We start from the raw sequence: 21979 nt of genomic DNA on the forward strand, positions 1-21979 counted from the left end.
AGAGTGCTCATATTTTGCAAGATATTTCTCTGCTTGAGTTTTTGCTTTGAGAATTATCAAACTTCTGTTATGGATTGTATATATTATTGGAAACAGAATATTTCTAGCATGATTTATTTAGTTATATTAAGTGGAAAATGTATACGTAGATCAGAGGTCATCACTGCTCAAGTATTTAATAAAGTATGATAGAAAAATGAGGTTATTCAAAAAATTGTGGGTGGTTTGGTGATTGGGTTTTTGGTGGGTTTTTTTGTTTGTTTGGGTTTTTTTGTTGGTGGTTGTCAGCCCCCTCCTTCATTCTTCCATGTCATCAGTCACTGAAGTATATCAAATGCTAATGTCTATGTTCCCATCTACGCCTGTCTGGAGTATTCAATCATTTTTTGTTATGCCACCCTTATAAGGGAAGTATGCACATCTACTTGTTTGGTTTTGGCAGATGTCTTCCATTTTCCTTGTCATATGTCAAAATTGCTTATGATAGAATTGATTTTCCTCCATTAAGAATATAATTTTTTTCAATTATGTTTTCATCTTTCTGGAGGCTGTTTCGATTATAAAGACTGGACATGGACCTGTGTGGAACCAGCTCCAGGAAACTAGTGATAGACCGTGGGTATCGTAGCTGTATGTGCATTAAGAGCATGCTTCTTCCATCATGAGACGGTTTATAGATGGGGAGCTGGGACTGCCTATGTCTTGTGTTAACATACTGGGGATGTTAATACGTTGCAGATTTAGAAGTGGCAAATCTCTGTTTCCACTTCCCTGCCAGAGGCAGTGGTTTCTTTTTGCTGGTTCTGTTGTTTGGCTCTGCTCTGAGCTGGACGTGGGTTAAAGTTTGGGGAAGAGTTTGGGGAAAAAGAGTTGATTTATCCAGATGAGTTCATTGAGAGGGTAGCTGAACAAATCATTGAGCAGACACTGCTCAAGGGAGGGTGCCTACTTGTTAGGGGCAAGAAGGATCTCAGGTGTGGAAATGATTGATCCACTGCCAAGGGAATAATGTGCAGGGACTTGAGGCCTTGTCCAGTACTCCTGAGGTGAAAGAATTCTTCCTCTGTAAAGAATTGTGCAGAAAGTGCTAGTCCTAAGCATCAGTGCTGTTTTTATGTTAATGTCCTAGGAAATATTAATGTTGGTAAAGAGAGTGGTGGTGGTGCTTATAAAAATATACTTCAGGTTTCAACGCATACTGGTTTACTTATCCTGCTTGGTTTGGAAAAGCATTTAGTAATTAAGTTAAAATAATTAAATAGGATATTATGAGCACAGGATAGATTTCAAGCATTCTTTTTTCCCCTCGAGGTTAGAAAATATTATTCTTCCATTAGCATCTTGGAGTCAGTTGAGCAGAGATTTTGGGTAGGTTAAAACCAAAAGTTCAGCTAAGGTAGAGTAAGAAGACTTGGCGTCTTGGCATAGACAGTGCACAGCGAGCTTATGACTGGTGGCTTGGCATCCACATTCTTTTCAATACGAAAACTTTGTCATGGAAAATGCAACGTTACATGATTCTGTAATTATCTGTCTAATATAAAGTATTTCAAAGGGACATTTTAAAAATAAGTGGCACCGTGTCCAGGATGAGTTTGGAGTATTACAAGGAGTCGCTAATCCAATTTTACTGTGCCGTCTGAATATTAACTTTGGCATAGAACACCTCGAAAAAGGCAGTCAAGTTTTTAACACTTAATAGAAGGTGGCTTCATTCAGATAAAGATGTTGTCCGCCCCTCCACTTGGGGCTATGTGGCTTCAGGGAAATACTTAACAGCTTGCAAAACCAGCTATGCTCTTAATGCAGAAAGGCCAGTCGTTGTTTCCGTTCCAGCTTCAAAGAACGTCTTGGGGTGAGAGAATTACGTGGTCTCCCTGCATGCCGGTGGGCAGTGAATAGTCGGTAGGTGTGCTGAGTGCCCAAGCCTTGTATTGCCCAAATCTTGCTATGCTAGCCTGGAGAAAAATACACAGGTTATGCTGTGAACAGATTTCACACATCGCTTGAAAACTCATCTCCACTTGGCTTTTCAAAAATTTGTGGTTTAATTGCTTCAAACATGCTGTTGGGAACTGCTGTAACTTTGAACTGGTTAAATCTGAAATAAAATATTGAATGGTAGACATGCGGAATCTTCCTTTCTCATGTCAATACAAATGTATTTGTTTAGCCTTTACACTTTAGCTTATTTTAGCTTTTTTGAATTGATATTGTAGTTTATATGGTGATTATTTCTCATAGTTGAACTTCATCATTGCTGCTGACTTAGGGTCTTACTGTAGTTAAAATGTTCATGCACACGATATTTCCCTTTTTTTGTTTTGTTTCCTTTTTCTTAAACTTTTTGCCATAATTACAGTAAATGATTTCTTTGATTGCATGTTGTGAGGGCAGAAATGCTGTGCCAGCAGCCTTTTTTTATTCTTTGCTGCTGCTACTATTCTTTTTCTGGCTCCCGAGGGTAGTAAGATCTATGCACTCTACTAATTTTCTTGCATACTTAGCTGCAATTGCAACCTTTAGTAATTATTGTTTAATTAACTCCGAAGTATTGCATGAATAATGCAAAATTAAAAAATGTAAAAAAGAAAATAGGTCAAAACAAGGTATTGCTAGTATTTCAAATCCATAAGCATTGTTTCTTGGAATTTCTGTATAAGGCATTAATAGGACAGTGACATTAAATGATCTGCATAATTGTAGAAGTGTGAGAGGTGTGTAGTAAAAGAGAGTTCGGCATTTAGCTGGGGATCAAATTTGTTTTCATCATTTGTGGTGAGAATTTCTTAGAGCCTTGCCTAAGACCCTTTTTTAATATTGACATTTTAATTTTGCCTTACTTTTTCTAGCTGATTTCATTTAGAGGGAGTTGACTAAATATTATTTCTTTGATAAACACATTGACTAATGCTGGCAGAAAAAAAATGTCTATATTTGGATATCTACTTATAGATCAGTAGGTCTGTGCTGTGAATGTAAAAATGAGCAGTAAATGTTTGTGAAGGCAGCATAAAGACTGGCTTTTAATAAACAAAAGTTTCTGGGTTTGCTTTTGTAGTGGATGGCTGTATACACAGAGCTGCTGGGCCCTGCTTAGTTGCCGAATGTCGCAACCTGAGTGGCTGTGAGACTGGACAAGCAAAGATTACGTGTGGATACGACCTACCTGCAAAATGTAAGTCAACCCTTTCTCAGCGTTTTCTTTTTGTTTTAAGCACGTGGAGCTGGGATGCATGCTTTATTTCCCTGTAGTCTAATTCAACAAGGTATTCCTTTTACAAAATTAGCAGTGGGACTTAATTAAGCATGTTCTGTAATAATGTCTTCCCCTCAAAGCAATTCAGGCTTTTCTAAACGATTATTTCACCTGTGTTATCCGATGAAAACCTAGATGTCTCTAAAATATAAAGCATCTTTCATGTTTGTTTTTTGCGAGCTAAAACATACCCTTTCATATGCATAATAAAGAATTGGAAACGCTTCGTGAAGTACGAACAAAATATACATTATCATATTTAAGTTCCATGGAGACAATTTTTGGAAATGTTGCATATTTCATATTCTTCATGCAGATTCCTTGATTGTAAATACTTTGAGAGCTGAGGAGATCAAAGTGATGTATTGTGCTTTCAGCTGTTACGTAGAGGCTGATTGGCAATTACTGCGAAGGCATCTGCCACGCTTTAGTTTTCGACAGAGTGCAGCTCAGTGCTGGAATGTTTTTGCACGTTTGAAGTGGAATTGTCAAAATTCCCATCCTATTTAAAATAGGAAGACAGCTATTTGACCTTGTTGCGTAGATGTTGAGCTAGTCTTGGAAAAAAGGTTGACAGCGCGTTGGTCGGCCAGTCTATTATGTAAGAATAAAAAGTATGAACTCTCTGCAAGTTAAGATCTTACAGAATAGTATATTAAGATACGATGATGCAAATACCGAGAAAGCATTACAAACAGCAAGTAACTGGGATTCAAGATCTCTTTTTATACGCAGTTTGCACCAGGAACACAGCTCATTCAAATGTATTTAGATCTGCTCTCTTAATTTGTTCTACATTTTTCCATGTAAAATCAAATGCTTTCTGCAGTAGCAGGTATCTTTTTAGGTTCCTGTGGCCCTTAATGCCTTAGATAAAGAAAAAAATCATGTTCCCAGTCATTTGTTGGCACCTTCTGTGACAATGGTGAGAGCTACCAGTTATTTCCTTGACAGCGATAATTGCTATATACGGGAAAACTTTGCTATATTTTGTATGTAGTTTTACACACGTTAATGGTTATTTGTGAAAGGTTAATTTGACTAGAGGTCAGGGAAATTGTTAAGGAAGATTCAATATGGTAGTTATGCGTTTGTATATGGCCAAAATCTTCACCAGATTCCTATGAAACTGATAGGATTGTTTGATTACACATTGTAATTTACTCTACTGCGGATTTTTGATATGTTATTCTTCCCCTTTAAAGAAAAATATCTTGGGAGGGACAGAAAAGCTGTTCATCCGTAGGTGCATGATTCGCCCCATGTATTTTAATGAGAGAAATTAAATACACGGCGCCAAAGCAAAGAGCACTGAACTGTGCTGGAAAGAGAAAGGGTCATGTCTGAGGCGTGGCCTCCCTTTAAATTTTATAGCAGTTTAATGGGTCTTGCTTAAGTTAGCTTTGTAGAAGGGGATCCTGTTTGAAGACGACAGGAAATTTTTTTCTTTTATTCTTTATGTAGGAATAACAAAACAAAACAATGAGAAAACCCATTATCACTTGCAGTTGGAGACAAAACCTGTAACCAGACTTAGACAAAAGTCAATGTTCTGCCTAATCAATATTCTTAGAACTTGAAATCGCATCAAAGACACGTGTATTTCTATTTGATCATGCATCAACATGAGATGGGGAAAATATATAGTAACTGACAGGCACAGGGAGGGAAATGTACAGTTTGCATGCAGAGGCTGAGAATTAGATACTCTTGATTTCTTAGACTTCTTTTTCCTTAAAACATACTTGTGTTCAGCAACTGTTGTTTTCTTTTGCTTTTCCCTTTAGAAGCTTTTGGTGTTGGCTCATTAAATTACTGTACCTTGTCCATTCATCTGAAAGTTACCAAACAAGCAAGACTCTGTTTTCATATTTTAAAAAGCTATGGAGCCACTGGATATCATTGTCATTCTGCATCACTTTGTCATAATAGTATTACAATTTAACTGTGGAAACTATTTTACATCTGATTTTTCTGACGAGAGCAGCAATGTGACGGGAGGGCCGGACTTCCCCATCCAGATGCGCCCAGATGCAATTTGGTGTGTCAGCAATTTGTTGAAGGTTATAGGTGAATGGATAAGTGCCAGCTTTCACAATGAGTTTGCTTTTCACTTAGCTATTTGTATATAGGAGACCAAATACAATAATCCATTAATGGTTTGAGTGGTGCGGTGATTATTTTGTTGTCTCTGCTCTTCTCGTGATTGCAGTTAGATGAGTAATGATAGTAAAAGTGAAACATATTTCCTAGCATGATGAATTGTTATTTTTTTGTTATTTAACAGAATTGTAAAGTGTTACAGCCGTGCTTGCTGCCCCTGGGATTTTCCCATCTCTAGTTCCTGAAATGCTTTGCTTGGAAGCGGTTTGCTGAAATCAGCAAAGCTGCTCTGGGACGGAGCAGCCTGCGTGTGTGCCGTACGATGCAGGACTTGGGCTTAAGCTGAGGAGTCCATGTTAAAGGCAATTTGGTATTCAGAGATCATGCAGCTTATTGCTTTGTTTTCTAGACAACTTGGCGGAAGTTGGAATTAAATTTAGGGTTTGAAGGGAAGGTGTGCTGTGTTAGGAAGCTGGTAGTTGGTAAATAAAAAACACTTTGGCAATCTCCTTTATGATCTATTGTATTTTTATTGAATACTTTGCTGTATTTACTTAGGTTAAATAAGAACAGGTCTGATAAATGATTTCTTCACAAAGGAAAAATTGAAAAATAATGTCTGACTGAAAAATGCAAAGCTGTAGGGTATGGACTAGCTTTCTGTGGTTTGTTCTTGTTGCATCTGAGTCAGATCAGTTTGTGAAATACGCAAGTAACAGTAAATGTTCAAGGAGAGAATACATAAAATAGTTCGTTTTTTTCCTCATCTTTTTATCCTAATAGTGTGAACAGACGAAGATTAGGATGTCTGTAGCCTAGAGATGTTGCTGCATGAACTTCTCAAGGTATATATTTTTGAACACCTAAAAACAGTCTGTATGAAAATAGAAGTGAAATCAAATTGAGTTTTCTAATTACCAGTTAATGTAATGTTCAGTACAGTTTTACACAAATCAGTGTAATCACCATCTGCCTCCTGTGCTGCAAAAGCCTACACAAAGCCCCCCCAAATGCCAACCGAGTTATTTGCTGAATACATAATTTGGTTGATGTCATCTATTGTTGTTTTTCTGCAAACACCTATGCAGGCACCCACGTTTTCATAGCACTTTGGAGGGCTGGAAAAGGCAGTGCTTTTTGCTCTGAGATATTTTCCTTTAATGCTCTCCCAGACCGATCATCAATTACTTAACTTCTGTACCTCATATTGTTGTTCCTTTTAAAGAGAAGTTCATTCTAAATATTGTACAACTGGTCTTCAAACATTGAGCAGTACTCTGATACCGTCATGCTTTAAAAAACAGACGAACAGTATCTGTTTAAAGCTCTACAAATGCTTGTTTTCTTTCTCGTTTGATTAATAGTCTCAGTTGGCTCTACTGGCAGAAAATGGTCTGAATGTAAATTGTGTTTATGGCTGGAACCAGGGGTCCATAACAGCCTTGTGGCTTGTTATCTGCTTGCAAAGGTTCACCATAAAAAGACCCTGTCAGAACACATTAAAAAATACAGTCCCATTCTGCAAGGTATTTAACGGGTTTAAAATCAATTGAAGACGTGATGACAACATCCAACACAGGCAATTGGTACCCCGACCTTGGCAGGAAAGGACCCCCGAACTAACTTTTTTATATTGTTAATATGTCTAGTAATAATTTCTTTCTTTTTTTCTGAAAAATGTTTGATAATGAAACCCTCAAACCTCAGAAAATAAACTCTTACGGCCGCTAATCTGGGATAGAGCCAACCATTGGTAAATTAGATCTGAAAGGTGGACTTTCAGTGGAGGCACCCTGATGGAAATGCTAGGCAGTTTCTAATACATTGGTTTATGTTGTTAGTAAAGATACAATATTTAGAATAATTTTTTCTGTTTGCTTGTATTTTTAGTATTTTAAGCAATGCCCTTTAGGAAATACTGTGTATGGTATAGTCTTCTTGTCCAAAATCACTGTGTAGATCAATCTGGAGTAATAATGTGAATGTGCTTTTAAAGGCAATAAATGCTGTGAAATAAGTAGTTAGGAGGAGTGCTAGTATTAAACGCAGTAGGAGGAATCAGCCTTTAAATTTGTTTAATCAGATTAAAAGTGGAGATTAAAAAGTAGAGATTAAAAAGTGTGCTTCTATTATGTAGACATAATATTCTGTATTTAAAAGATGAATATTTGGTGGGTATTATTTTAAAGTAAGGCTGTAAGGGTAGGGATTTTACATCTCTTTATATTTGCTTGGAGATCGCTTACAGACCTGTAATTAAAAGGCTGATTATGCAGAAACAACTCCAAAACTCTATTCCAGTACTCCAAAACTGATCAATTGGAAAAACGGGGCATAATATTTAAGCATATTATCTGAATTTCCAGGATTCCACAAAGAACGTGGTCTGCTTGCCTATTTTTAAAACCTTGGTTGATTTAACAATACATAAATTTTGTTTCAAATTATTCTGTATTTCTGATACACAAGAGTCAGAGAGATACATTCTTCTGCGTGGTTCTGATATGCAGAAGAACGTTATCTTTTCATGATTGCTCAGTTTGCTTCCTCCTTATTTCTTCTGGAAAGAGGTGGGTCTGGGAATTGGAAAATAAGTCTGGGAATTTAAAAGAGAGGCATTAAATGTGAGGAATGTGTGGCCAAGAGAGAGGATTGCTTGGAGAAGACTAGTTTGGTTACTAGATCCCTGTTGGTCAAGGTCCTCGATCTTCTCCCACAATTGCTTTAAATATTTAAGTGAGAACAGGTACGCCACCGGGTGCATAAATAGACTGAAATTTGATGACATTTCAGTTGAAAAAGGCTGCTGATGAGCATAGGATAACACGATCATTGATATAATTGAAGCTGCATAAATGTTATGATAGTTTTCCAGGAGGGATGTCTTCATACTCTTTGTCTTAGCTGAGGAGCATCACATTATTGTCAGCACTGTGCCCAAACTGCGTGACACCTACTGGAAAAAATAATCTAGCCGGAAAAAGCTCTAGTTAGGTATTTCCCGAAACAGGGCTGAGCTGCAGCTGCTGTTTGCTATCCCTTTTGTGTATTTCTCAAATCTTTATCATTGCTTAAATATTTAAAACTAAATTTAAAATGAAGCAAAGGAAGTTAATATTAATCAAAGGTCCAAGACCCCTTGTTCTTGAGCAGTGGTTTTCTTGTTTAGGTTTCTTTGGGAAAGGATTTTTTTATGGTTAACAAAACCACTTACTACGTATTTGTGTGCTTTTCTTCTGAGTCGTGTCTAGATTTCAAAGGTGTTTTTTATAAGCTCCGTTTATGTATTTTATAATCATTTTGAAAATAATTGCAATGATGTCTTTATTGTGTTTTAATTTGGTCTAATTGACTCCAGTTGTCTTAATGACCTGCTATATTCACCATTAACAATAGGATACATTGCATATGCTGTAAATGTGTTGGAAGGGAAATATTAATAATTACTTCTTCGATCCTAAAACCTGCTTAGATTTTAGAGAGGGTTTTATGGTATATTGTAAAGCTTTATGGCTTGTCTTTCCCTTATGTACAGCCCCCCCACATATACACACAAAGGGAGAAGTTAGGACTCGTGGGGAATAATGGGGAATGCATTTATCAACTTCAGCTAAACAAGTTCAAACATCTAATTCTCTTCCAAGTCTGCTCAGGGTCTGTCATCAATTTGTGTAGCAAAGGGACAAATGCTGTAGCTACCAGTTAAAAAGTGTAGGTATGTATCAGCAAGAATCTTCCATCACCAGAGTATATGGTCTTTGTCCTTGGATTCGAGCCTAGCTCATATACATTTTTTAATGGATAGATTCTTTAAAATTTAATTTGTGAATGGTCTGGAGTGCGCATTTGTCAGCGCTCTGTGTAGTGTCATGCTGTGGTTAACTTGCGGCATGTACTGCTGGAAATCCTCACTTCACATCAAATTGTTCAGTTAACAAATGTATGCGTTGTGGCTAAAGGAAATGTTTTACTATTGATCCTCACTGCTAAATCTAAATCCTCTTCTTCTGGTCATTGAACACTGAACTCCAGGACAGGAGCGGGCACAGACAAAATTAAGAGGCAAAGTGAACTGTTTGCTCAGTAATTGGGTCCACCACTGGCTTATAATGTGTTTATTAATATGATGTAATGGCAGGCGGTAGAAACTTAATGCCATGAATTTCCCTGCCTAGCCTTATTGCTGTAATTCTGGACATGTACAAGTTCTGCAAAGGTCTAATTCTGATGTTACTGAAAGCAGTTACAGATCTGCAGCGTAGTGTGTAGGTGTGCCGGTGACAGGAGCCCACGCTTTTTGCTACCGCAGTTGCCTGGCGTCAGCATCCAACGTGCTGGGGTTCACCCTCTGGATACCCCCTTGATGAAATAGAGAGTAAGTTACAAGGTGTAAACACTTTCCTAGTGTTAAATTTATGTGTAAGGCCCTATTTAAAATGTCTCCTAATTCGGTGAAAAATAATTTGCACTGGAATATGCCTTTCCACACTGGTGGCATATAGTCACTCCTCGGGCATGTTGGCACTGGAGCAGGGCGTTGTGCCCCTGAAGGCTAATATATTTTATTTCCTTCATACTTGGGTATAGTTGGTCCTTTTTGCTCAAATAATAATAACAAAAAATAAAAAGTCTAATGCGTAGCAGAAAAAGAAACAAAATTCTGATCGCTACAGTCAGCTGACAAGGAGAAGGGGTTATAATAGGTTATAATGGAGATGTTTATGCTCCTTTAACTGCAGCGGTTGCTGCTGCTCCCACTCTAATACGTTCCCTCAGTAGCCAAAGCCTACGCTCAGTACTTGAAAAATTAATCTTTGATGCATGAGATTTTGTCTGCCTGAATTTTGCTTGTCTCATTTTAAATGGTGATAGAAATTGCTTACTTTAGTAAAACACAACATTAACCTCATAGTGTGTTGGCACTTTGTGATTTATACTGGTTTAGCCTCTGAAAAATATGCAGCCTGTCTCCCAAACCTGGATTTAGCTTATAAAATATGTTGGCACAGGCTTGGGGCTTGAATTAGAACACTAACTGCTGATCCTCCATCTCCCTAGGGCAGGAAAAAGGTTTAAAATTGTAGCCTCTTGGAGGTCATTAACTTCATATCATTTCTTCAGATTAATAATAATTATATTATTGTAGCTGGAATGTTTTAAAAACAGTACAGCCTAATTTTTTTTCTTGCAAGCAAAGTATAGGATTCCTTTTTGTGCTGAATCTGCATATTCCTCAGCCAAAAATATGGCAAATTATTTGCAAATGGAAATAATCACATCATAGGTAATAAATAAGGACGTAGCTATTTTCATTCTACTATTTTGAAATAAAGCAAAAGGAATAATAGGGATATGAAAGGTGCTGTTATTTTTATTAGTTATCCTTGACTCGCCCGCAAACCTTGCTGTTTACTTGAGGTTAAAACTGCTAATTTTATTTTTCTTTTTTATTAATATATTTTGAAAGGATCTTGCAGGTGAAAAGCAGGACTGTTTCAAGATGGTTCCTTTACATGTAACCTAATTCCTTTAGACCTGTCTAAAGTGGATAGGATGGGAAGGTTATGTAAAATGTTTTTTAAAAGATTTTTGTTTTACTGAGCAGAGGAATCTTGAGGCTTTTTCACATAAGCTAAGTGCAGAGACCAAAACAGGGTTTTTTGGTGAAAACTGAGGTCAAACATTCAAAACATTTCTCTTCAGGAAGAAGACATCAGGTGTGAGACTGCAGGGCGTAAATAATGTTTTAATTGCTGTAGGAAAGAATCTAAATACTTAATAACCAGAGAGTAAAAAAAAAAAAAAAGTATTATTTAACATGCTGAAGATGTGAAGATGCTGTTTCACTACTGGTGAAAAGATACCATCATGCAGGACGTTTTGCCCTCAACTATGGGGATCAAAATCCTGTGGATTTTTGTTGTTGTTGTGCAGTGCTAGAAATTTATGAGAAATTAGTTCCTTGGGTTTTTAGGTTTCTGATAGCGTTCCCCTTTTCTTAACATTGTCTTCACACTCAGATTTTATTTTGGTTTTATTTTTAGTTTTGTTTGAAATATTTCATACAAGTTGAAGAGGATACATTAGGTTTTATTTTTTTCATTTCTTCTCAGATTCTTTCCTTCCTTTTGGTATTTGTGAGTTTTTGATGATGTTTATGAAGATTCTTGAGTTATCATCAGTGATCTTGTGTCTTTTTACAAAGCAAAAGAGGAAAACCAAGTGATGGAGGGGATACCTTTATGTCACTATATATCTGTAGCTATACATCTGTTAATACGTGTGTTTATATTGTCTCTGTGCATGCGACTCAATGGTGCAGATTATGTACACTGTTGCGTGACTCGCGGATGTTCTACCACTTCTGGATGGATGGCAGTATCTTTTCAGGTGATTAGCTGATAAGAAAAAAATAGGTTCTGGATGTCAATGATCTTTGGCCATTTTCAGAATGCTCGGAGAAGAAATGTTAGTTTTTAATGGTTCCAGCACGGGGCTCTTAGCATGCTGGATTAGGACTGAAGTTTCACTGTGGGAATATAGAGGAACTTTGAAATGCATAATCCACAGGGCACTGCAGTCACTCTGATCTGCGTTTTACACCTTTCTGGATGTCTTTGAGTATTAACAAAAAAAAATAAACCGTAACAAAAAAGACCCAGCGGTACTCCAAGTGACTGATAATAGTTCTATGACCAGGTTTAGGAGGAAAGTGTATTAATGCAAGATACAGTACTTTTATTGTAAACTTTTTTATAGCTGTTTCTGCCCACATGCTGGTTTGTAGGTGAGTATAATTTGTATAAAATAATTTACACAGTAAGAAGCCAGAAGAAAGTGTTAATTAAACAACTGTCACTGACTCTGAATTACATCTTCTTACTTACTCTTCCTCAGCTATTTGTCATGCTACAAATCTCTCTTCTGGCTCCTCGGGAAAGTGAGTTATACCGAGTTGCCTTTAACCTCAGACACAGTGGCCTGAATTCTTTTATTTTCTACTGATGTATCAGAGAGATGGACGGAGGAATGTCTGACCGTTTTAATGTTTCAACGTGGCAAAAAGAATGTTTGACACATCGCTGCACACTTCTAAGTATGCTTCCTATTTAGTCTTCAATAAAAATAGTTGGTAGCTTTCCAAGGCTTTTCCAGGCTTATAAATAAATAAATACATAAATGAGAAATGCTTTGCAACACTAAGAATAACCCCTTTGATATCTAATTATATGTATGTCTGTCTGGATCACATTTATTTTTTTGCAACTTTCTTGCTACGCTTTCAGTATAATTTTATACAGTGCTTGCTAGAATTAAAACATGTGGCTGGGTTTGGAGAAAGTAAGAATACAGTAAGAATATTGTTTAACTTCTCGTAGCCTGCATGGGCTGTAAACAGCAGGTCATCAAGACTGTAAACTGTTTAAAGTACCCACGAACTCAAAGGAGGAAAGAGTTTCTCGTTGAAGCTTTTTGTTTTAACAGCCGCATTATTCATTTTTAATTCACCAGTAGAACTGGGGGAACTCTGTACGTCTTATGTGTGAAGCAGAGAGGGAAAAAACCCCTGAGACATCAAGAGGTGTCATGGATAGCAAATAATGTCATGTAATATGCTCTGAAAGCCCGCAGTTTTGAAAATCACAATTCATTCAAGTAAAAGTTTGCATTTGTGTCAGGTGTAATCCTGTCAGAGGTGTAATCTTGTTTAAAACAACTTTTTTTTCGCAAAATGGAGCAGAAACGTTTCCAGGGAAGACGGTTCATTTAAAATTAATTTGTTCTAATATAGTCCTATTCATGAGAAGCTGAAGGTGAAGTTAACGCAAAATTGACTGGGGAGCCATGAATATTGTTGGATTTCTTTCAGTTTGAGTTGAACGTAAACAAAGACGCACAACAAGTAATTTTAAATGAGACTCTTACACTTGGCAATGAAAGACAACTTCAGAAAATGAGCGTTGGCTTTGAACAATTGGCTAGAACTTGAGAATAATACTGGATCCCCATCACAGCCAGGATCCCCTTATTGCATGCGGTTTGAAGGGCATAAAAACTCCCCTCCTCTCGTGATTTATTGTTAAAGAACATTTATTACCTGTCGTGCTTAGGGACTGTCTGTAAATGGAGACTGTACTCAACATAAAAATTAGTTTTAGCCAAGACTGATGTTTCTATCCAGATTACAAATGAAAAACAAAACCAAAGGCCTCTCCTCCCGCTCCACCCACCCAAACAACAAAAAAACCCCTTGTTGGGTTAACATTTTTACTGTGGTTATGGTTAAAACGCTTCCAGTATTGTCCTTGCCTTCCTCACTAGCTCGTGCTCCTGAGTTGAATTAGCTGTCGCGTGGTGCTGCCACCACTTTGGTCTTTCTTGGATTCGGTGCTTTTGGTAAGGGAAGGGACCTATCTGACACCCCAAACTAGGACGTGAAAGAATATCTAAATTATGTTTGATCAGCTGGAATGCCACTCGGTTAGCATGGGAATTATTAGGGTAGTAGTAAAGAAAACTTGCATACAGGTTTCCCCCCATGGGGAATTCAAAGGTGTCAGGGAAGAGGCAGAAGGTCTGTGTCAGAGGTCTGTGAATCTTACAGATACTTGGATGTCCTATTGCAGCTACGGATCCATGAGTCCTCTTTCGTTATGGAACTTTAATTTTGCAGTTGGGGTATCTGGGTTTTTCTCCTTTTTTAAAATTTAAATATGCAAGTATGTAAGTTCCCCAGACACTTTTTGTCAAATTATTGTAATTTGTAACACTTTGAGATCTCTAAAACCACAGTAAGATTTCATTTTATTTTTTTCCCTTTGTTGTTGATTTTAGACAATGCTTTATTTAGCTTTTCCACCAGATGGTTTTATCAAAACGAGCTGCTAGTTCATGGGTCAGAGAATCTCTTGTGATCATATATAGAGGGTGAGGCTGAAAATAAGAGAGGACTTTTTTTGGTCTCTCTTTTTTTTTTTTTTAAACAATATTTTAGGGGCACAATGACTATGAATAAGAAATGAGGGTAGCACTAACGAGTAAATCCCCTGTATGGCAGACAGAGCATTTTCTGAAAGGAAATCCTCTAAGGTGGGACAAGTTCTCACCTCGTATACTGAAGAGCCTGGGGGGCTTTGGCCTTTTTCTAACGTGGAGGCGCTGTTTGGTGAGTCGTGTGTTCCTGTGGCGTATGAAGAAATTGTAGCTGCAGAGTTCCTTCCGCTGCCGTTGCTGTCCATCTCCCAGCCAGCTCAGAGCTGCGCTCATGCCTGCAGGGATGCAAAATTTAAGCGCCTGTTTAAAAATAAAAAATAAAACTCGCCTGTGTGTAACCCACATTAGACCGGGAGGTCAGTGTGACAGCAATGGGAAAGAGAAAGTTTCCCAATCTGACTTTGGCTGACGATCTTGTAATAGGAGAGGGACATAATTTTTTTTCAGGTTTGGGGATATTCTGTGCTTAAAAAATAGTCTTTGAATTGGTTCCAACTGTGGATGTGAATTTTGTATTGGAGTAACTTACCCACTGAGAATAAACTGAGGGTATCGGCGCATTTCAAGTAATCCATTGAACCGGCACCAGTTGGTACTCATTTTCTGTCACTGCTGTTCCCTGGCAGATTTGAAGCAGAAGTGTACAAGCAAATGGCTCTGAAGCCCATTATCTAATCTAGTTCCTCATAAGAATGCTATTTTATTAAATAGGTGGAGTTTCATATTAGACGCAGGTGTGGAAAGTCACTGTCTTTTCCCAGCAGCCTGCCAGTGTGGGCAGCCTGAGATTTCTACGTGTCACTGTAAAGTGAATGAATTGTTTCCTAATCTGTCCAGTCTCTCAGGAGGTGAATTCAATGGCTTTAGAACTGGGAAAGCTTTGGGCAGGGCCAGTTGCACTGAGCACTTCTCTGAGGCGAGTGCCTCCAAGGTGGTCACCTCTCAGACTGCCATTTTTGGCCACATGTGCAGTACACATGTTTGTTCTCTTCTCACACTTTCCTCACTTTTCCACATTATCCGACCAGCCAAGCATATCTCCCAGCCTATGGCAGAGGAATTCAATGTCTTTCTTTGATACCGGGCCTTGCATTTAACTGTTAGCTCCAGGCTATCCTTAATACAAACCCGTGCTAATGCTCATTTGGATTATTGTGTATTTTATTGGAGAAATTGTAATGGAGATGTGCTGTTGATGTTTGGAAAACAGTGTATTTACCTACCAGTGTTTTAAAAAATGAAAGCACCCCTATTGGCTTTTCAACAGCAGGAGCTGTGATTTGGCTCCAAGCCCAGCATCCATTATATCTTGCTCCTTTCGCCTCCAAATTGATAAAATGGCAGGCGTACAATTAACAGATTTAACTACAGTGTCTCTTATCTAAATGCTGTGCCTGGCAATTATATTATCCCTCCCCTCCCCTTGCATTTCTCTACTTCTTCAAACTTACCCCCCCTCTTTCCACCACTTTCTTGGGCAGTCACTTTTAGTGGTGATCTCTCCATATTGTTACTGTGTCTTTTCATAGACTGGCAGAGCATCCTTGATCAGTTTAGTGTTTTCCCAACCGTCCCTCACCCTTTCTCAGCTGTCTTTTCTTCTCCATTCATTGTCCAACTTGCTTCTGTTTGATGTGAACTCTTTTTTGATTTTTTTTTATTTTACTGTTTACCTCTATTTCCTCCTTCTGCCTAATGAAAGGAGCACTTCCTCTTAGTACAAAGTTGGGTCTAAATCTTGGGTTTCATTAAAGTCAGACTAGTTTGAATTAAGGTTTAGGGTTCATTCCTACTAAGCGTGAGAGAAACATCTGAGCTTGGGCTATAGGGAGATGGAAATGCTGTCATCCCAGAAGCAAACCAGTCCTCTTTCATCAAGTATCTGTGTAGCTAAGCTCAAGCTTTTCCAGTTGATCTGGAAATACTATTTTCTCATCTAAACCAATATGTTAATTCAGGCCGTAGGTAATTCATAGTACAAGTTCAATAAGTAAAGGTATTTTATTTTTCGTCTAGGTTATGCACCTTGGTTTGATGTATGCATTAAGAAGATGATTGACATTTATTTTTACTGCATGAGGTGTGATATGTGCCGTACTGTCTTCTATACGTACAGGGAATACCCCTTCATTTTTAATCACAACTGTTGGAACATTGTTTGTATATCATTGATCAAACCATACACATTTTAAAATGCATTCCTTCTGCTTCCTTCCTATCAGATGTTGAGAAATGGTTGATTGCAATTTCTCAAAGTTGCAAGAACTAGTCTAAGCTTGCCTTCTGATCAAATGAAATCTTAAGACATAATGCTTTATAACAGGCCAGACTCTATGATTAAACACACAGAGTTTTAACTTGTGAATACTTGACCAAATAAATGCCATAATCAACAGGAATAGATGGCATGTGATGATTTACTGGGTGTGAAAATCCTCCTTTATTAAGGCATTTGTTACTTTCATGGCATGAGTTTCATCTGCGATCAGTCTCATAGTATGCCTAGTATCCACGAAATCTTCAGTTTCTTTTTCTTTTTTAAAGAAACGGTGGCTTTTCAGATGGTTGTGTGTTGGGTCTTCATGCGTTGAACTGGTGGGCTGAACAAATATTTCTCTACCTTGCCTACTGTAACATCACTCATGATGAGTCATCCTATTAAAAGTGTCTTGAGGCTGTAAGAATCATGCTTTTCTCCCTTTTTAAGTCATCATTGTTTTTGAAGGCTGGAGAGACTTCTTTGTTTCTTAGCTTTTAGTCTGAAACAGCATGCATTTCTCCAGTCTTTAGAATGCGAGGTTTCTGTGTAACCAAGGATTGTGAGAGCCTTTCTTTTGTACATTTATGTTTGAAGGTATTCATTTGAGGGTAATTCCAAGTAAAAAGAAAGTCTCTTGTGGCACAGTGGATGTCTGCAGGTGTTCCAATCTCCTGCTATATCACTGTCTGGGAGATTTCACCTTCATGTTTAGGGAGTTCATTCGGGCTAATCAGGATTGGCAACTCTGTGCAAATGAGATTGTAAATGAAGCTTGAAAGTAGAATTTATTTTAAAGAAAATATTTGGATTAAAGAGACTCTGATATATTTATCATTCTATTTTCTTCTTCCAGCTGAACACTCTTAACATTTTCGTATTTTGGTAAATTATATTAAAATTTAAAAACAAAAATAAAAGAAATTGAGTGGATCATTAATACATCCTGCTGTTTTTTTCCCTGAATATCAGTCATACTTAATGCATTCAGAACATAATTGTAATGTATGGAGAATTCAATCTTAACTAACAAGCTGAGAAAAAGACGACTAAATCGGTTTTCCTTCTTCATTTTGAAGTATTTTCTTGAGAACAATTTTCCAAAGGAAGAAGGTTAAATTATGGGTACCATTTAGGTAGCTCTTTTTTTAAGAGCAGAGATGTTATTAAACGCTGCTTCCCCCGACGTCCTTGCTAAAATCAGTGAAGTTGGCTTGAAAACTGACAGCACTTTGCCCTTCGTGAGCTTATCTTTATGTTTCTTAAGACTTGTGGAATTTACTAAATCCTTTAAGGAATAAATGGGATATACTTTATATGTACAGATTTTTATCTGTTTCCTTCTCTTTTATTAACATTACATCAGCATGCGAGGTCAGTGAACTAGGCATGGGCTTTCTCTATTACTGCACCATGCTGGCAGTGCTGTTCTGTTCCCACAAGCACTCCCAGTTCTCTTTCTTCAAGTTTCTACTTGACTAGCGAAACGTTCGCATTGCTCTTTTGCCCAGTTCCTAACAATTCCCTGAGGAGCTGTTTTCACTTTCTGTAGAGCATTTACATTTTATCTTTGTAAGAGAGGAGTTCTGGCATCTATTCTTTTTTCTACCCTAATGGGATTGATTTCAGAGTTACCTACACAACCATTCCTACATTCCTGCATAAGTATAAACCTTCAAAATACATGGAACAATGACCTTTACATATCAGAAGATTAACTAAACTGGAGAACAATAAAACTTAGTGAAGCAGGAAACTTCAAATGATGTGGAATGATTTTTGAAGCTTATGTCAGTTTTGTTAGAGCTTTAATTTTACATTCCTGTACTTTTCAGATTACTTGACAACAGCGAGCAAATAGTAGGGTGTACTTTTTCTACTTAGAGAAAGGAATGGAACAATTTAAAAAATAAAAGTAGTGTCTTGCTTGAGAGGGATGGTGCTTGTTTGAGTTTCTAAGACCAAGACATTTCAGTTTGCCCTCTGCTAAAGATGTCATTTCAGCAACCTGAACAAAGTGGTGGCATTGGATTTTTGCTTGGAAAGCCTTTTTGGGAGCTTGATGTGGTTTGCAGGTTTTCTTGTGACGTTTAAAAGCAATTGCTTAGATTGTGGCAGTGACACAAACCTTAGTTGTGCAAAGACAGTTTGGTTTTCTTTGTCTGGCTTGTGCCCTTCATGTTAAGATGGTTACTGTAGAGTTAAATACGCTGTCTGTGTAAATCTATCTTGATATAGTGGATAGCACCATGATTCTATGTGTTCATGTAGCACATAGTCGTGTTCTTCAAATAAGGGAAATCTTAAGAGAAGGAATTTTTCAAGTCCATAAATGAGCACAGATCTCGAGCAATTTCTGCCATTCAAATAATTTTCCAAATTTTTTTTTTTCCCCTCATTTTTTCTGGGCTTACCCAGACATGGTTGATGTGTGTAATTCTAAATGGTGGAAAGAATAGCATTCTGGAATGAAACGCCCTCCTTTTGGACAAAAGAAGCTCAAAGTTGGAATGCTGGAATTAAGGCTGGAAGACCTGGGAAGAAAGACGTTTTGTTAAGGGATGTATATTTTTGAAGGTATTAATTCTTTAAAGCTTGGGCTGTCACATTTAAGACTGCTTCCTACAGTAGACTATCGGAAGTTACCAATTCAGATTGTCAACACAGAGTAAACAGTCAAAATAAACTAAAATTGCCTTCTGTGAATCGTTGTCCTGAGGAATTGAAAGGAAGTAGTGTTATTGAGATATGTTATTTTCTCGGCAGGGAAAGCAAACTTGCCTTCCCAAGACTTATCTGTCACTTCCTAAATACCTTATTCAAAACCATGCATATATTTTCATTTGTTTGTGATAGGCATAGAAGTGGGAAATCCCCATTCATCCCTACTGCTCTCAACACAGTATCTAACAAGGTTGACAGGTCTTGTAATTTGTTTGCTGCTTCTATTCTTTCATTCCTTTTTCTTCAATTCACAAAAGAGCCATATTCTAACTCCTGTCACTTTTTGTGTGTTAAATTCACTTCAAGTGAACCTACATTTAAATCGCAGATCTTCTGCTCTGAATTAGAAGGTGGCTGCACTTACATGAATAGATTTTAAGGATGAAAATAATAAGCTTCAGTAGCTTAACATTTTATTGCCTAAATCTGTTACTACATACTAATTCTGAGCACTCCAGTGCTGATTTAAGATCTTACTAGATGCCTTTTCAGAGAGATTGCAGAATGAGTGTGTGGGTACTAGGCACATGGGAAAACCTGGCCACTAAATAATTCTTTAGATTAAAAAAAAAAAAGGCTCTGTGGAGCCTAGAGTCTTGCCTAAAAGGTACTCTGGGTTGAAAATTCAGTCCAGCAATCCATGATTGCTACAAGCATTAAAATGCCTTAAAAAAAGGTTGCAGCTACTTAATGTGGTGCATTGCTTTATGGAAGATATTGCTGTCAGACCTCCAAGTATACATTTTCATTGCCTGGGAGTGTCGCCCTAGCTGTATAAACTTTAATTAAGGGGTTTAAAGCGTTATGGTGCGGGGAATGAGGGGGCAGAAAAGAAGAGTAATTGAGAACTTTGACCAAATATAGAATTTAGGCCCAAAAGTTGGCTCCATGCTGTTTTCAGTGTTAAAATTTAGTGGGGTGAAAAAGGAAGAGGAATAATTGAGTGATGAGTTGCTGCACGATAATTTCAAGGAGGAGTTTCTCTTTTGGGGCTCTGTGTCAAGAGTTTTCTTACTAAGCGATTGTTGCATAAAATGAGTGGCGAAGTGGGTGAAAATGTGGGTATATTGAAGCTTACTACGGTAAACTATCATTAAATGATCAAAATCATTTGCCCTGTGTAACACTTCTCTACCTGTGGTGGTTTTCAGAACACCAAATCCTGTAAGGCTCTGGGTACCTCTAGAGCACTGCTAAAAATCTCAACTTGCTTTACAGGTTCTTGGCACCTTTCAGGAGTGGATGGAGGAAGAATGTACCAAACTTGTTGGAACAGAGCGGTCTATGAGTGCATGGAAAAAAATTCTTCCGCCAATACCATGACTGGAGATAGGGTGTGTCCCATGGAGTTTGAGATGGGAAAGATTGTTTCCCGGAGGCAATCATCGTCCTCGCACTGCTGCCTCTCCCCAGAGTGAGCTCAGAGGCGTGCGTAGGAGGAGACCCATTCATTATGTCTCAGGTCTGTTGTCGGAGCCCGCTTCTATGAGTGGCTGTAGGGATCTGCTGTGGAGTTGTGCTACTTTCGTGTGTTCACGCTCTGCTCCGTGGTATGCATCCTTTGCATTTGACATCATGGCCTACTGCTTGGCCCGTCAAGGAGAGGAGTGAGGTAGTCCTCCAGTCTTTGTTATGCCCCGTTTCAATGGGAATAGTGAAATAATCCAGTATTTTAAATATTGGAAGGGATTTAGGCCCATTTATGCATTCATTTTGCATTTCATTATTTGTGATTCTTCAAGGCACAAGGTTAAAAACAAATAAATTGGAAGGTACGTATTTCCCCAGCAGGTCATTAGTAATGAAATAGCGAACTTTATCTTTTAATTTATATTGTTAGTAGATCAAATTTCCAGACATCTGTCTTACTGCTTGTTTCCCTGCCTCATAGCTGAGCTAAAGGTTAAAAAAAATGGGTTACTTCATCATTCTTTTAACATATGGGGAAAGTTAGTCCAGCTTTAAGGTTTCTGTACCAACGTGCTCCATCTCTGAGCTGCATGATTGGCTTCTAACCAAGGGCTTTGTGAAGCGTGGAGGATCATGGTGTCTTGGAGATAACAAAGCACACCTCATTATAACGTTCTGCTTTCTTTTCCTCTTATGCTTTCACAGAGCAGAGGAATTTTGTCCCTAACATTCATTGAGGGAATCAGTGATTAACTTCCGGAAAATAAAATTATTTTCTTGAAAGACTTAAGTGCTTAAACCTAATACTGAAGCAGCAGGTGAAAAATAATAGTGAAGCTGTTTTTAATGTGGGAAGTGGAGAATGCATAATTGAAACAGTATGATGATGAAAAGGCATTATACGAAGCCGTCAGAAGTCATTATAATATACTAATTAACACATTTTGCACTCTTAGGTTATGCTGTTGCGTACTAATATTTCTTCCTCTTTTGCCTTTTGTATTCCTTAGTCTTTTCTGAAGGTATTTGGAGGCGGGCAGTGGTATTTCCTGTATTTTCCTATTTTAAATGCTTCTGTTAGAGGAACCTGTCACCTGCAAAGTATGGATTTTCCTCTTGATAGCAATTAAATGTGTATGCTTGGGCTTTAGTTTTGTTTTTCTAATGTCTAGAAGAAAACGTAGATTATATTTCAACCTAGGTAGAGAATGTCAGATTGTAAAGGGAAGACT

At 37.8% G+C, this 21979-nt stretch overlaps 1 protein-coding gene across 1 annotated transcript in view; it reads left to right on the forward strand.

Moving 5' to 3' along the window:
- MACROD2 (MACRO domain containing 2) overlaps window positions 1-21979 on the forward strand; it is an 886475-nt gene that overhangs the window by 268191 nt on the left and 596305 nt on the right. The window contains exon 4 of the mRNA XM_009895432.1: window positions 3062-3178. Coding sequence (XP_009893734.1) covers window positions 3062-3178 — 117 coding nt within the window. The remainder of the gene's footprint in view (window positions 1-3061; window positions 3179-21979) is intronic.

Source organism: Charadrius vociferus, unplaced genomic scaffold, assembly GCF_000708025.1.
Source record: "Charadrius vociferus isolate BGI_N301 unplaced genomic scaffold, ASM70802v2 scaffold112, whole genome shotgun sequence".
NCBI lineage: Eukaryota > Metazoa > Chordata > Aves > Charadriiformes > Charadriidae > Charadrius > Charadrius vociferus.